The following is a 14,232-nucleotide window of genomic DNA, read 5'->3' as shown; positions in this document are numbered from 1 at the left end:
CCCCTCCTGTTTTTAGCAAATCACAGAATACAGGATCCCTTCCCTGGGCAATATGGTGCATTGTCCCAAAACACTACTGAGTCTGGCATGGACCAGATTCAATACCAACCAGACCATGGGTTTTTAGTGTTTCAACAGCATACATTTATTTAACTTCTTGACAGGCTAAAGAATCCACACACCTTGTTCTCAAGACCTTAATTAGGCCTTCATGCACTATGGATTCTGTGATTTTTAATTTAAAATAATAGAATTTCTATAAACGTTGTGTATTACTCTGCAAGTATGTTCTAACATCCATCATGAATATAGGCTACACGTGGATTATGTGGCTGATATAGGCAAGATGGAATTTAATATTTTTCAGAATCTGAAACGTTAAGCTACTTTTGTGATTTTTTTTTTAATGCCTCTGCTTAAGATTACATTATCTGAAAATTACACGTGTAAATTAGTGAGTGCATTTTAATTTTCATTCAACCGTTAAGGGGTGGCGTAGTGCGTAAGGTCTTTGGCACTTTAAGATCATCAGAGCAGAACGCTGGACATGCACGATCCGGCCCATGGTTTTAAATAAACCCGGGGAGGTTGGGACACAAGCTGAAGGATGCGAGGGGATCTGTTTGCTCACTAGCGGGGGAACTTACTTAGTTTGTGAACACTTATAATTGTAATTGCCGAGTAAATAACGCCACCACGGTCTTTTTCTTCTCTGAGGAAGTGCCACTGAAGTTATCGATTTCTTGACATCTGTAAAAGTAAGTACAATGTGTGTTAGTTTGTTCACCGCCGAGTCGCCGAATTAATACCGTTCCTATAAACCTAATGTTAGGCAAACAGATATGTGTAGGGATGGCTGTTTTTTGTGGCTTGAGGGTGAAAACAATTTACATACATACATGTATATATTTTTGCTCTAGCTTCTGATGACGAAGTTACGCGTTTTTTGGGCATCGCTAATTTTGGGTCCCTTTTGAGAACAAGGAACAAACGACTGTTTGCAACAAAACTATTTGTGGGCATTTTTGTCTGTACGGTCTGAGTGGGGTTAGAGATACTGTGTGGGATACTGATGCACGTCTGCAATTATTCACCCTCTACACCACTCTCTACCTGACAACGTGCCATAGACGCACCTGAGAGAAGCGTGGCCAGACTTGTCCGAACCCCGTTAAACTGCGGGTTAAAAAAGCGTACAGTTAGCCTAAGCACCCAGGTTGTGGGCTAGAACGTGACAGCCACAATAACTAACATAAAGTATGCTCATAGCAGTGGTTTTCATGTGAAATTAGTAGTTAAAGCTGTTTTACTTTCTGTTTTAAAGTATGTTCTCCCTGTATCTTTATCCCTCTCATTCACTCTCTTTTGGCACCACTCGATAAGAATCCTTCAGGTACAATCCACTTCCTAGAGGTGATGTAATTGGTGTGGAATGCTGTTGTACCCTTGAGAAAGCTACTAACCCTGAATTGTTTCATTACATATTCTCCTGTATAAATTGTACTTTGTAATGGAACAAAATATGTAAACTGTATAAATTTCCCTGGATAAGTTTGTCTGCTAAATGCCTGAATGTTATGTGATGTAATATAATGTAATGGTACAGATTTGATGACAGCTGAGTTGATAAAGAGCCAGTAGTCTGGAATGTATCATGTGCTTTACCTTGGCTGATGTGGAATAGTTCTGTGTTCTGCACACTTAACGCATGATTCTCATTACCGCTAACGAGGGGAGCGCGGAAGGTAGCCTGCCCAGGAGTACCAACGGTCCCTGTGGGCCAAATCTGGGGAAGGTAGGGGTGTGGAGTTTTTGGCCTGGGTTTTCGATGGGGCAGGGCCTGGGTTTTGGATGAGTCTGGGCCTGGGTTTTGGATGGGGCAGAGTCTTGGTTTTGGATGGGGCAGGGCCAGGGTTTTGGATGGGGCAGGGCCAGGGTTTTGGATGGGGCAGGGCTTGGGTTTTGGACGGGGTTTAGCCTGGTTATTGGATAGGCCCGGGCCTGGGTTTTGGATGGGGCAGGGCCTGGGTTTTGGATGGGGCAGGGCCTGGGTTTTGGATGGGGCAGGGCCTGGGTTTTGGATGGGGCAGGGCCTGGGTTTTGGATGGGGCGGAGCCTTGGTTTTGGAAGGGGCCTGAGTCTTGGTTTTGGATGGGGCAGAATCTGGTTTTGGATGGGGCAGGGCCTGGGTTTTGGATGGGGTTCACCCTGGGTTTTGGATGGGGCAGAAACTCTGGTTTTGGATGGGGCAAGGCCTGGGTTTTGGGTGGGGCAGGGCCTGAGTGCTGTTTTCTCTTTAATCAGGCCCCTGTCGATCCCCCTCCCTCTGTGCTCTGCGTGCCCAGCTTGGCGTCTCCATGGTTCCTGTGTGGCGACCAGACCAGCCTGTACAGGAAGACGGCAGTGTTCCGCAGAGCGGAGTGGGGGGGGGGGCGGGCGGTGGGGACGTTGTGAGCCAAACACAACATCCCGTCTCCTGCTTGTTTTACTGTATTTCATTAGCATTTGGATTTATTTGTTTGTGCCTTCTGTGAGAGATACGGGACATTTTCCCAGTGTGGGGAACTGCAAGGGAGAGAGGGGGGGGTCTGACCCCTTCACCATTGTGTACTCCCCCCCCCCCCCCCCGCATCCCCAGGGCCCCAGGTCAGGGAAGTGAAGGGACCAATGAGGATTAGAGATGGGTGGCACCCGTCTCTGCTCTCCCCTCGGATAAAAAACTGACAGCAATGAATTATGGTCCATAAGTCCTGGACGAATCCCATTCTGTGCTGGAAATTTGAGAGGGGGGGTGGGGGCAAAACACACCCTTAAATGGATAATTACTTGAAACCTGCTTCCACATAGTTACCTGGATTAACAGTCAAGCAATTATTTAACTGAATAATCAGTAGCCTAACCTAATTAGTCTTGATTTTATTTTTAATAGGAGGCTGTAATTGCATTGTAAAAGGAGCATGCTGTAAAGTTAATTGTTACAAATGCTTCATGAAGCATAGGGCATACTCTGTGATATTTGTTATTAGTGCCTGACAAAAAGAGGGATTTCCCTCTAAATACAGTCTTGAAATTCCTAAATTAATTTTATAAAGTTTTACTTGATCTTATTTACAGTACCTAACATCACCTAACATGACTGGGTTGCGGGATAAGAACCACCGCTCTAATGGGACGTCCCTTCTGACGGTCCTGAACGTGCACCCTTTTTACTGCATTTGGAGAGCAAAAAAAAAACACAGCAAGGTCTCAGGAATGAGGCGGTCTCCTTTGGTCCCACGTACAGTACAGCATGGCCCCCACCTAGCCCGCACTTGCATGGGAGACTCTGGATGCTGCTGTTACTGCTGTACGGTGCCTCGTTAGGGCCAAACTACAAACTCATGAACATCAAAGTATTTTGCTGATGGCTCCTCCGTGATGGTAGCTGACTTTAATCTGTAGCCATTCACTGGAGGGGGGGGGGGCATGGTAGGGGGGTGTTGCCTGTGTGTTTCAGAATCAAAATCTCCCTGCAGGACATGGCCTCGTCCCAGTGCTTCACGAGCGGCAACCCTCCCAAAACTAATGCTATGTCCCAGTTGCATTCTCAAGTCAGACTGCCAGGACAGTAAGAAAACAGTACTGTACTGTTCAGGATTTAAAAAATATAACAACATGATTTGTTTTGTGTTCATATAGTCCCCTCCCCCTTCTGTGTTTTAATTCTTCACCCCAAATGTCAAAATAAAATTAAGAAGTGAGTACCTTTGAGCAGCTCTTGCAGAACTTTGTAGTGAACACAGTTGAGGTGTGGGGTGAAGCTCTCTGCTCGCTGTGCTGTTATTTGACTGTTCAGACATTGTTGGGGGTGTTGCTGTTTGGTTGTTAGATGGTTATGAGGAGTGTTGCATTTTGGTAGTTAGATGGTTGTGAGGACAGTTGCTGTTGGGGTGTTAGATGGTTGTGAGGAGAGTTGCTGTTGGGGTGTTACATGGTTGTGAGGAGAGTTGCTGTTGGGGTGTTAGATGGTTGTGAGGAGAGTTGCTGTTGGGGTGTTAGATGGTTGTGAGGAGAGTTGCTGTTGGGGTGTTAGATGGTTGTGAGGAGAGTTGCTGTTGGGGTGTTAGATGGTTATGAGGAGTGTTGCATTTTGGTAGTTAGATGGTTGTGAGGACAGTTGCTGTTGGGGTGTTAGATGATTGTGAGGAGAGTTGCTGTTGGGGTGTTAGATGATTGTGAGGAGAGTTGCTGTTGGGGTGTTAGATGATTGTGAGGAGAGCTGTTTGGTTGTCAGATGGTTTTTTAGGAGAGTTGTGGTTTGGTTGTTAGATGGTTGTATGGTGCGTGGCATTGAGTCCAGCACTCCAGTCCAGTGTTATCCCAGTCGAATGACGAGGGTAACCTTCCACATGATGGTCCTGTGATTTGGATTATGAAGGTGAAATACTAAAGCAGTCAGTGTTGTCGGCTGAATGTTCTCCCTAGGTGGGATTAAGATCGGTGTTTCACTGGGGTCTCCAGAAAGAGAAGGGGCTTTAATATCCTAGTAATGGCAGCTAGTTCCCAGTATTAGCCCTGACATTGTAGTGATTGCATAAAGACAGAGACAGCCCTATGACTTACTGTAATGTGGTCTTGTTGTAAAGCTGCTTTGGAGTTACCACAAGCCCCGAGTCGTGTAACAGACAAAGAAGGGATCACAACTGAGAAACCGCCATGGCAGGGGTCGAACCCGCGTCCGCGTGGGGAGTCGCATATGACCCGAGAGTCAGCTATCCTACAGACGGCACCCTACACCCCACACACCACACCCACCCCACGCTCTCCACACCCCACAGCCCACTCCCCATTCCCCTTCCATTCCGAACTTGGACGCATGACATGAGATAGAAAGCGGTGGAGCTTTGAGCTGGCCCAATAAGACCGAAGAAACTAGCCCTCATTTTTTTTTTTTTTTTGCCATCTTGAGAATTTGGTAAGCAACACATGTGCGTGTTGTTGCCTGTTGGAGTTGGAGTCGTAGAAGTTTCTGGGCTATGAGCTCATCTGCTGCACGGAAGTCTTCCTCAGCCCTGGTGCATTGCTCAGCTCTCGGGTTCATCTTTTGGGTGCTTTGAGTTTGAGTTTAGGTGGTCTCTGAAATTATGGGCTTGAGCTGAGAGAAAGGCTGCTTTCAAAGGCTGCATTTGAGGCCAATCCATGGTCAGATCGACCGCAGGTATTTTTGTGGGGGGTGTTGATTAGAGTGTTTGTGTATGTGTCTGTGTTTGTGTGTGTGTGTGTGTGTGTGTTTGTGTCTGCGTCAGAGTGTGTGTGTGCGTGCATGCGTGTATGTGTGTGCGCATGTATGTGGTGTGTGTGTATTTGTGTGGGTGGACGCGCATGTATGTGTGTCTGTGGTGTGTGTGTGTGTATCTGTGTGTGTGTGTGTACGTGTCTGTGTACATGTGTGTGTGTTCATGTGTGTGTGCATGTGTGGCTGCACGCACATGTATGCGTGTGTGTGGTGTGTGTGTATTTGTGTGTGTATGTGTGTGTGTGCTGGGGGTCAGGGTTTGTGGATGCTAAGTGCTGGTAAGTCCCTTTTTTTCCCAGAATCCCATAGATGACCCGGTAGATTGTGCTGGAGGGGAATTCTCTGCTCTGGAAGATGAAAGTATGGTTTTCCCATCCACTGCTCAGAGCCCCACGTCATTCTGTCCGTCTCTCAGCCCTCCTCCCCACCCATGAGTCATCCTTCTCTCTCTCCTTTCGCCTTCGGTCGACCCGGCGGGGTCTTATGCTGGGCGTGGCACACCGATAAGGGTCGGGACGCGCTTTTGGGAGGGTAAACATTTGTTTCTAATCTTCTAATGTTTTGAGGAACAGTGGAGTGGAACAGTACATATACGGCTTGTCGGTCATTTCCATGAGCTTTCGATGAGATTTAACTAAATCAACAGCAGACAAGTATCAGCCGGTCACTCCTACCCAATCCGGGACGTCGCATGGCCAGTTGTCAGGGAAACTCCCTCCTTGACCGTAGCCGGCTGTTTCTCATCCTGACGGCCGGGTTCCACGACCTGACAGTGGGCTTCATGGAACCCAAGATATCCCTCTGGCTGCAGAGCAAGATTCAATTTGAGAAATCTGAGGATTTATGGGAGTCGTTCAACGTTTACGAGTGTTTCCGAGCCGCAAAACCCTAGATACTTTGGGGTTCGCTTGAAAGAGCCGTGAGCTGTAATAAGTGCAAGGATTTCTTTCTTCGTTTAAATATTTTTGTGACAGTGTGTCATTTAGCCTCTGTATTGGTGTAAGGAAAGATTGCTTGGAGGAGCGTTCTCTTGCTCTCCTGCGACGGTATTTAAAGAGATAATAACGGGCTTTCCGCGCACAGGTCTTTCCTTAGTGACTCATCGTTCTTGGCTGCCGGGACCCTGTTTCCACAAGAGTTTTCATGTGACTCTTCTATCTTAATTCCATCCACAGACATGTGTGCGTACACACACATACACACACACACACACACATTCTCTCGCTCTCTCTCTCTCAAACACACACACATGCACAGTATCCCGTAAAAGCTAATGGGTGGAGACTAAAAGCAAAACCTATTGTGTAGCCAGATTTGGAGGAGGTTTACGGTTTACACCTGGCAGGTGAAGAGCAATGCCGCGTCGTTATTGGTGTAGAACGGCATGTGACCCCGCCTCGCCCTGCCCACGCACAGATACACATGCACACTTCAAGGCTATTCTGTGAGAGAACGGAAAGCGAGAGAGAGAGCGAGAGAGAGTAGCAGAGTGGTCTCAGCCTTCAGCCGATAGAAGAACAAAGGAGACGTGTGAAAGAGTGCAGGGTGAGTGGGGGGGGGGGGGGTTTGGGGTTAGTGGGCCGGCCGGTTCTGTTCAGCCCCGAGAGGCGCGTGAGTGCTCTGTCAGCACTTTCGGACGAGCGAGCCGCAGCAGCAGCAGCGCTGTCTCTGCGGGCTCAGCCAGAGACCTCCGCTCCTGCTTCTGTCTGGAGTCATAGTCTCACAAGGCCGGGCGGCGGGGTGGTGGGGTGGTGGGGGGGTGCCTGGGAGGAGGGGAACTTCCAAAGGGCCACAGGCAGTGCACTTCAGCGTTCTCTTATTCAGCGGTTTTGAAACAGGACGAGGCAGAAGGCTTGTAATATCTGAGCTGCTCACAGCGCCAGAGGTACAGCTACACGTACAGGTACAATTACAGATACAGCTACAGGTAGGCTTTCTGCTGAAATCTAAGAGCTCTTGTAGCCAGAAGGCAGAAATGTTCTTGGTAATGGCATGTTTGACATTCAAATGATGCTTGTAGAAGAAATAAGTATTGTTTGGCAAGTTTACCTGATTTTGCTTTTGTGTGGATTGTGTGTTAAGTTGCCATGTGTTGAGTTGATTGTTTTGTTGCTTCAATGCCAGAGTGTGAACCTTGTTTGCTTATGTCATTGCAGTCTGATTTGAAGCAAAGTTGTTGTCAGTGTCTGTTTGTGTGATTAGATTCTTCTTGTGAATTTATGTATTTATTCATTTAGTTTTTATTCAGGACGAAGTTTTCTCATTCAGTTTACTTTGATTTTTTGTCTTATCCAAGAATGGGACCTGTTCACTGTCTTCCTCAAAGCAGATGTTAGACAAGATATTTTCTTGTTTTTTTCTTGTTTGACATACACCGCAATCGCATGAAACTTATAGATAAATAAAGAGAAATATACCAGACCATGTGACATAAGTATAGTGCTGATTGTAAAATAATCTATAATCAATAATTATCACTTGGTTTTTATTGCTTTTTTAGCTTTTTGGCTTAATGAGGACCACGGTTTATTTGTGTGGATTCTGTGTGTTCTGAGCTTTTATAGTTCCAGTAAACCATGTCACCTTCATTTGGGTTTGTGGCTGTTCATTGGAGGGACTCAAATGTCTAGAGAGGTGGAACATAGTGTTGTTTCTGTCAGTTGTTCACAGTGCAAACTATATACATACAGTTAGTATGATTTTTTGGGGCTGACTACTCAAAATAACTGGACTATCCTGTAATGGTTAGGGCAATGGAATACTTCATGGCTGTAGGTTCAATTCCTGGTTGGGGGGGGGCTGTCATACTCCTGTGCTAGGAACTTCACCTGAACTACTTCAGTGAATTATCCAGCTGTATAAATGTATTATACAGTATGTGAAAGTCACTTGGTTTAAGAACATCTACTAAATGCCTAATAATGTTGGATGTACATGTAATGGCCAGTCCCATAGAAAACTGAAAACTGTCAGGTTGCTGTTTGACTCTTTGCACAAAGATTTAATTGAAGCCTGTTGGTTTGTGTGTCCGTATTCTTCAGTTTACTCTCAGGTGAATCTGGGACAATGAGATATGCCAACTCTTCCCTGCATTATATTGGGCTCCTGTGTGTTGACTGGTTCTGAGGAAAGTTTGTAAAAAGTACAGGGCATGATGTCTTAGCACTGAAAGGCACTGATTTATTGGGCAGGTTGTTGGTTGAAATAAAAAGTTGATTTCCTATGAAAACAAATCCCTTTTTACTTCATTGACACATCCATCCCCCTACACACACATACCACTTTTTTAAACATGAATTGAGAACTCAGCATTATGGAACAGAGTCTTCCACTAGCCTGGACAGGAAGTGAACTCGCAGCCCCTCCCTCTGATTGGCTGCAGGCCGAGTCAGGCCGAGTCATGCACCCAGACACCTGTATCCCCCCAGCGTCTGATGAGCTCACATGCCCCCTAGATGCAGCCGCGGCGACCGTGTGAACGAATCACACGGTGAGAAAGGTGTGCCAGTGTGCGCAGAGCTTTTACCATCCTGTAATCCCGCTCTCGGGTTGGAGTCACTGAGCAACTCCGCGCTGAGTCACCGTTTCTCGGTCCCTGGGAACGATGCGGATCGAGCGCGTTCTGCCAGCTCGCGATGTGATTGGGCCGGCCCGGACATCGGCCGCCGCTGTCCCTTTGTGCGCCTGCGGCCCGTGTTGCGAAAATCTGAGTTAGCGCCTTAGCGCCTCTCACGCCATTGTTTCTCCCCGTCCAGCTCTTTTTGCTCTCTGTTGTGACTGAGTGCTGAAAAGCAATGACACGCATGCACAGGCGTGAGTGTGCTCGCCAAGCGGTTGCTCAGGAAGTGATGTCACTCTGCCTCAGGGCTATCAATGCCAGGATTTTTTCTCCCCAAAATTTTTTAATTCTTTTCCTCCATTACCTGTTATACAATCCCCTATCAGTTATTTGCCCCAATAGGGTTTTTCTCTGAAACTTCCCTCATTTTTTTCTTATGATGAAAATCATTTATTGTGATGCAGGATAAAAAATGAAAGCAAATGGCATTTGTGCATTTGAAATATTATCGGTCTTGCTTATTATCTCATGCTAAGCTATGTCAGCAGAGCAAGCTTTCATAGTGGTATATTAGTTGAAATTAAATTAGTCTGATACTGAGGAATGATTCTGTGTTTTAATAATGTGGACGATTAGCAGGAACAGAGACCCTAATGGTGGTCAAAACCAGGCTTTCACTTGGTGTTGGATGCCCTCTAGACTGTGGGTAAAATGACGAGCCGTGATTGGCTGATTAGCGTGTTCTTGTCATAAAGCATTCTTATGTTCTCCAGGAGTTTCTTGTTTCTCTCCTCGGACTGTTTATTTAATGTCCGCGCTGGATCTTGAGACTCCATTACGTTTCTAATCGGGTTCTGGTTAATTGCACGCATTATGAAAGCGTGTAGGTTCGGCTGTTTGTCTGTGTACTGATTACACTGACATGAAGTGTGTGTCTCAGGGACCTGCTGCTTCTCAGCGAGAGCTGATAGGCTCGAGTTATGTCTCTCTCTCAAATTCACAATGCGTTACTGACAGGCATACATATACTAATACTGCCAAAGGCAACAACACAAGCTGCAACAGGAGTGGTCATCACAAAAAGGCATCCTTTTTGGCAAATGCAAGCCACCCGGGGACATATTTGGCAGGGGTGGTGGGTCGGGAGCATCGGAGGAGGATGTTGTCAAGAGGCCTACCAGGCTTGGGTGTTGGTGATCTGGAATTGTCCATTTTCAGGGAGAGAAGGGACACCCTGGAGACTCTGTGCTCAGTGGGGCTAACGAGGCTAACGGAGACTCTGTGCTCAGTGGGGCTAACGGAGACTCTGTGCTCAGTGGGGCTAACGGAGACTCTGTGCTCAGTGGGGCTAACGGAGACTCTGTGCTATCGTTGCCAGGTCTTCAGTGCAGTCACCTCAGCAGCTAAGATGGCAGCAGAAGTGTTCAGCCGCCGGCAGTGGGCATCGCAGTCCCTGCGCATCACCGCGAAGGAGCTGTCCCTGGTCAGCGCGCGTGGGAAGAACAACGCCATCGCCGAGCGCTTCTCCAAGTGAGTGAATACATCTCATGCATAAACATACGCACACACACACACAAACACAAACGCACACAGTAACAATCTCTAAGTCTTTGGATAGTGACACAAGTTTTGTTGTTTTGGCTCTGTATTCCAGCACGTCGGCTTTAAAATTAAACGATGAACATTAGGTGCATGGATTGCGGAACACGGACTCTGAGCTTTAATTTGAGAGTGTTTCCATATTGGGTGAACTGTGTAGGAATTACAGCCCTTTTCTTACATAGTCCACACAGAGATGAGCAGTAGCAGTAGGAATTCCGCCCCACACACACAGGAAACCACATCTGCCTCCGCAGTCCATCCTTGTGCTGGGTTGCATTGGGGAGGCGCTGTAGTATTACGATTAGGGAACTGAGCTTGCAACTTGGAGGTTGCAGGTTCGATTCCCAGGTGAGGCGCTCGCTCCCTGGAGCAAGGTGCTTAACCTAGCTTCAGTAACTATCCGGGTAAATGGGTTGTGTGTAAACTGTAATCTGGATAAGAGTGTCTGCTAAATGCCTGAAAATGTAGGCTGTAGATGTAACGGAAGGAAAATGTGCTATGCGAAAAGGTGTAATGCCACGGAACTGTCAGATCTCCCTCGCTCTTTCCTGGCCCTGCTCTTTCTCAGACTGTAGTCGTTTATCATTATCACGTCGTCGGTGCCCCTGCCCCCCCCCCACCCCCACCCCCACCCCAGCTGACCACTCACAGTATTTTCACATGACCGAGAGTTACGGCAGCAACAGTCTTTTCTACCTTTAAGCAGGCAGGCTGCCAAAAATAGTCCCAGCCTTTCCCACATACACAGGTTACCTTATTATGTTACATTAACTTAAGGCTGATCCTCTTGTTGCAGTGCAACTACTTCTGCGGATTTAAGAAACTCAAAGAGACTTTTACGAGCTTCAAGTCATTAAGGAAAGTGGTTATTAACTCTAAGAGTCAGAAACGTGTAAGTGTAGAAAGAAGTGCAATTGTTAACTATTTTGTAGCACAGTGAATTATCCTGACAAATTTTTGGCCTTCTATTGAAAGAAGGGGTCTGTTGCTTAGGTCGTTCTTCTCTTTCTTTCTTTCTTTCTTTCTAGCCCCCCCTCTCTGTTCTCTTCTGTCTCTCATTCATGTTTTCCTTCCTCTCTTTTCCTCCTGATTGCACTGAGCCTTTCGTGGTCTCACTCCAACTAAATTGCTGCAAAAGCTGTATTCTCTGAGCGTGCTTGAAGAGCCATCATGGCCTCCGTACAGCACCAGCCTCTGCGGTTGCTTATGAAAAGCACACAGGGTGCACACACCCTGGGAGGTCCCATGAAACACTCTGCTTCAGGGGGGTTACAGGAGCTAGGCTGGGTCGATTTTGGGGGGATGGGAGAGGATGTGAATGAAAGTGATAAATTACAAAGTAGATGTACAGTACACGCACACACACACACACACACACACACACACCTGCGTTTCATTAGACCAGTGTTTTCTGACATGTTTCTGAATATGACTTCAGTATTGGTTACTTGGGAAGGTCCGGTCTTCCTTGCTTGATGAAATCTGCAGATGTAGTTATATGGAGACTTTTAAACCCTCGTTAGATAGGGTGTTTCTCGGTGTAGAACTGAGAATTGCACATCCTGCTTTTAGCAGTTTGTTTGACCCATTTAGGGCCACTGCTGTATATAAATATATAAACTACTGGAGATTTATAATATAGGGGCAGAAAAATGTACCTTGTATGTTAAGGTTGGTAATTTTTGTGTGTGTGACATGCTGCCTCTTACCAGCAGAGGGCAGCGTGGTTTAATTTAGTGTTCTTTATTATCACTGAAAGATTCCTGACAGCACAGCGATGTAAGGCTGACATAGGAGCTCTGTCTGTGCCAGGTAGTCATGACATAACGTGGAGGTAGTTTGCCAATTGGGAAGATTTCACAGCTACACCACGTACCGTGGAAGCAGATCTGGGTCTAAGTGATCAAAGAAAACATCATACGTTTGACCAAGATTTGTGTCAGCACTATCAAGCAAGAAATATTTCAGATTGAGAGCAAAGAAATAAATATTGCAAATAAAAAATATTGATTTTAAGAGTAAAACCTAGGACTTTGAGTTTGGAAGAAAATGGAAAAATATTGAATGTCATTTTTTTTCAATGCCTGTGCAAACTGTTTTGTCTGACATATGAAATGATGTTTTGTTTGATACTATTGATACCAGTCTGATTCTATCGCAGTGCAGCGTAAAGTGATGTACAGTCGCTGCGACTTCTTCCCAACAGGCTGAATATCTCCACGCTTCATTGCAGCTACCTCCCACAGACAGAGAGTGACAGAGCGTCCATGTTGATCTCATGTCGCTTTTTTCAGTGTGCCGTCTGGGGGGTTGGGAGAGATTGTGTTATTTTTGAGTTAACTTCACTCTTTCTCTCTCTCTCCCTCTCTACCTCCCCTCAGGTATCAGAGAGCTGCAGAAGAGGTGAACATGGACAAGCGGAAAGCCGTAAGTATTCATGAACAGAGAGGATCCTGGGATGGGGGCAGGCTAGCAACAGGTGACTGACATCACACAAGCAGAACAGAGGTCTGTGTTTATCCAAGTTGACCAGTCAAAGACCAAAATTGCTGTTCTACACTGTCCCTACCACTTGTGTTGAAAGTAATGTGGTATGAGGGGACATGTTTATGGTTTTGTCAGAGTCACTGTGACCAATGAACAGCCATGGATTTATTGACTGGTGGCCGCAATATGACAGAAAACATAATTTTTTTAATTTGTAATGAACAAGCTGAAGCAATGTCTCTTTCTGAGGGTTGATAGGATATGATCCAGATTGGATGTAGCGTTTTGTATCCCTACACTGAAAAACAACATCTTCGTGATCAAATTTCCATCACTTTGAAGTCACAGTCTTGCACCACTTATCAAGAGGGCAGAAAATTTTCCGTCGATACATTACTGCTGGTAGGCAGGGCCAGCGTTTTCCCACCGCAATGGGTTTTGACCACACGACCATCTGATCTGAGGTCTGGAGCGCCTGCAGCCCTGGAGTGACCTTTGTCTAGATTCACCAGGGCGACCAAGAGGAAATGCACCAAGGAGAACTTTCCGGAACAGAGCAGGCTTAAAGGACACGACCGCGCGAATGTAATCATTAATCGTGAATTGCGTTCAAACTTTCGGTTTCCCTGTTTAAATGTGCCCTGCCTGCCGCTGTAAGGGTCTGATGTCTGATGATTCCGGGGTAAATCCCTGTGAGCGCTTACTGAACCTTTCCTGCTTTCCCGTTAATACAACACTACAGGTTCAGGGAAACAACGGTCACGTAATTTCCAGTGAAATTCGGCGTCCTTTCCGAACGGTAACGCTAGCTTTAGGGCGCGCGTGCTGGAACGCGCGCTTTCGCTGTGGGCCACAAGTAAGCGCTCTCACCTGAGGACGGACCCGTGCGTGCTCGGGAGGGCGCGTGTCCGCGGCGCGACCGGAACTGCGGGGCCACGCCCACTTCCACATCTGACCCTCCATCTCTCTCTCTGCTCGCTTTATCTCCCCCCCTCCCTCTTTATGTCTCTCTCTCTCCCTCATTACATTATATTACATTAATTTAGCGGATGCTCTTATGTAGAGTGACTTATAATGACAGAGAATGGGGCTTGGCTAACAGCATTCCCAGACCAGAGAGCGCCACATCAGTAATGCTGAAGTTCCCTTACACGTACAGTAAGTGAGCCTATGCCAACGTGTACTTTAATGCACATCAGATTCATATAGCGAACAGCCATATAAAACTGTAAACTATGAGCTATAACATTCCTAAATCCCAAAGTAATTCCCTAAGGAAATGGTCTGGGGGTGGGAACAGGGAAGGAGC

At 46.6% G+C, this 14,232-nt stretch overlaps 1 protein-coding gene across 4 annotated transcripts in view; it reads left to right on the top strand.

Annotated features, from left to right (window-relative positions):
• The first annotated feature begins 530 nt into the window (after positions 1-530).
• The window catches only part of lima1a (LIM domain and actin binding 1a), a 36,385-nt gene continuing 22,683 nt past the window's right edge, over positions 531-14,232 (top strand). Inside the window, exons 1-3 of one of the 4 annotated variants that reach the window (XM_064299531.1) lie at positions 531-758; positions 10,213-10,364; positions 12,818-12,863. In XM_064299531.1, the coding sequence (XP_064155601.1) occupies positions 10,243-10,364; positions 12,818-12,863 (168 nt within the window). In that variant the 5' untranslated portion in view covers positions 531-758; positions 10,213-10,242. Of the gene's footprint in view, positions 759-6,674; positions 6,821-7,054; positions 7,203-10,212; positions 10,365-12,817; positions 12,864-14,232 lie in introns of those variants that run through there. The other 3 variants (XM_064299528.1, XM_064299530.1, XM_064299529.1) reach the window with 3 other exon arrangements.

The sequence above is a fragment of the Anguilla rostrata genome, chromosome 11, assembly GCF_018555375.3.
Source record: "Anguilla rostrata isolate EN2019 chromosome 11, ASM1855537v3, whole genome shotgun sequence".
Lineage (NCBI taxonomy): Eukaryota > Metazoa > Chordata > Actinopteri > Anguilliformes > Anguillidae > Anguilla > Anguilla rostrata.
Note: the sequence above shows the minus strand (reverse complement) of the source record. Positions and strands in the feature narration are given on the sequence as shown.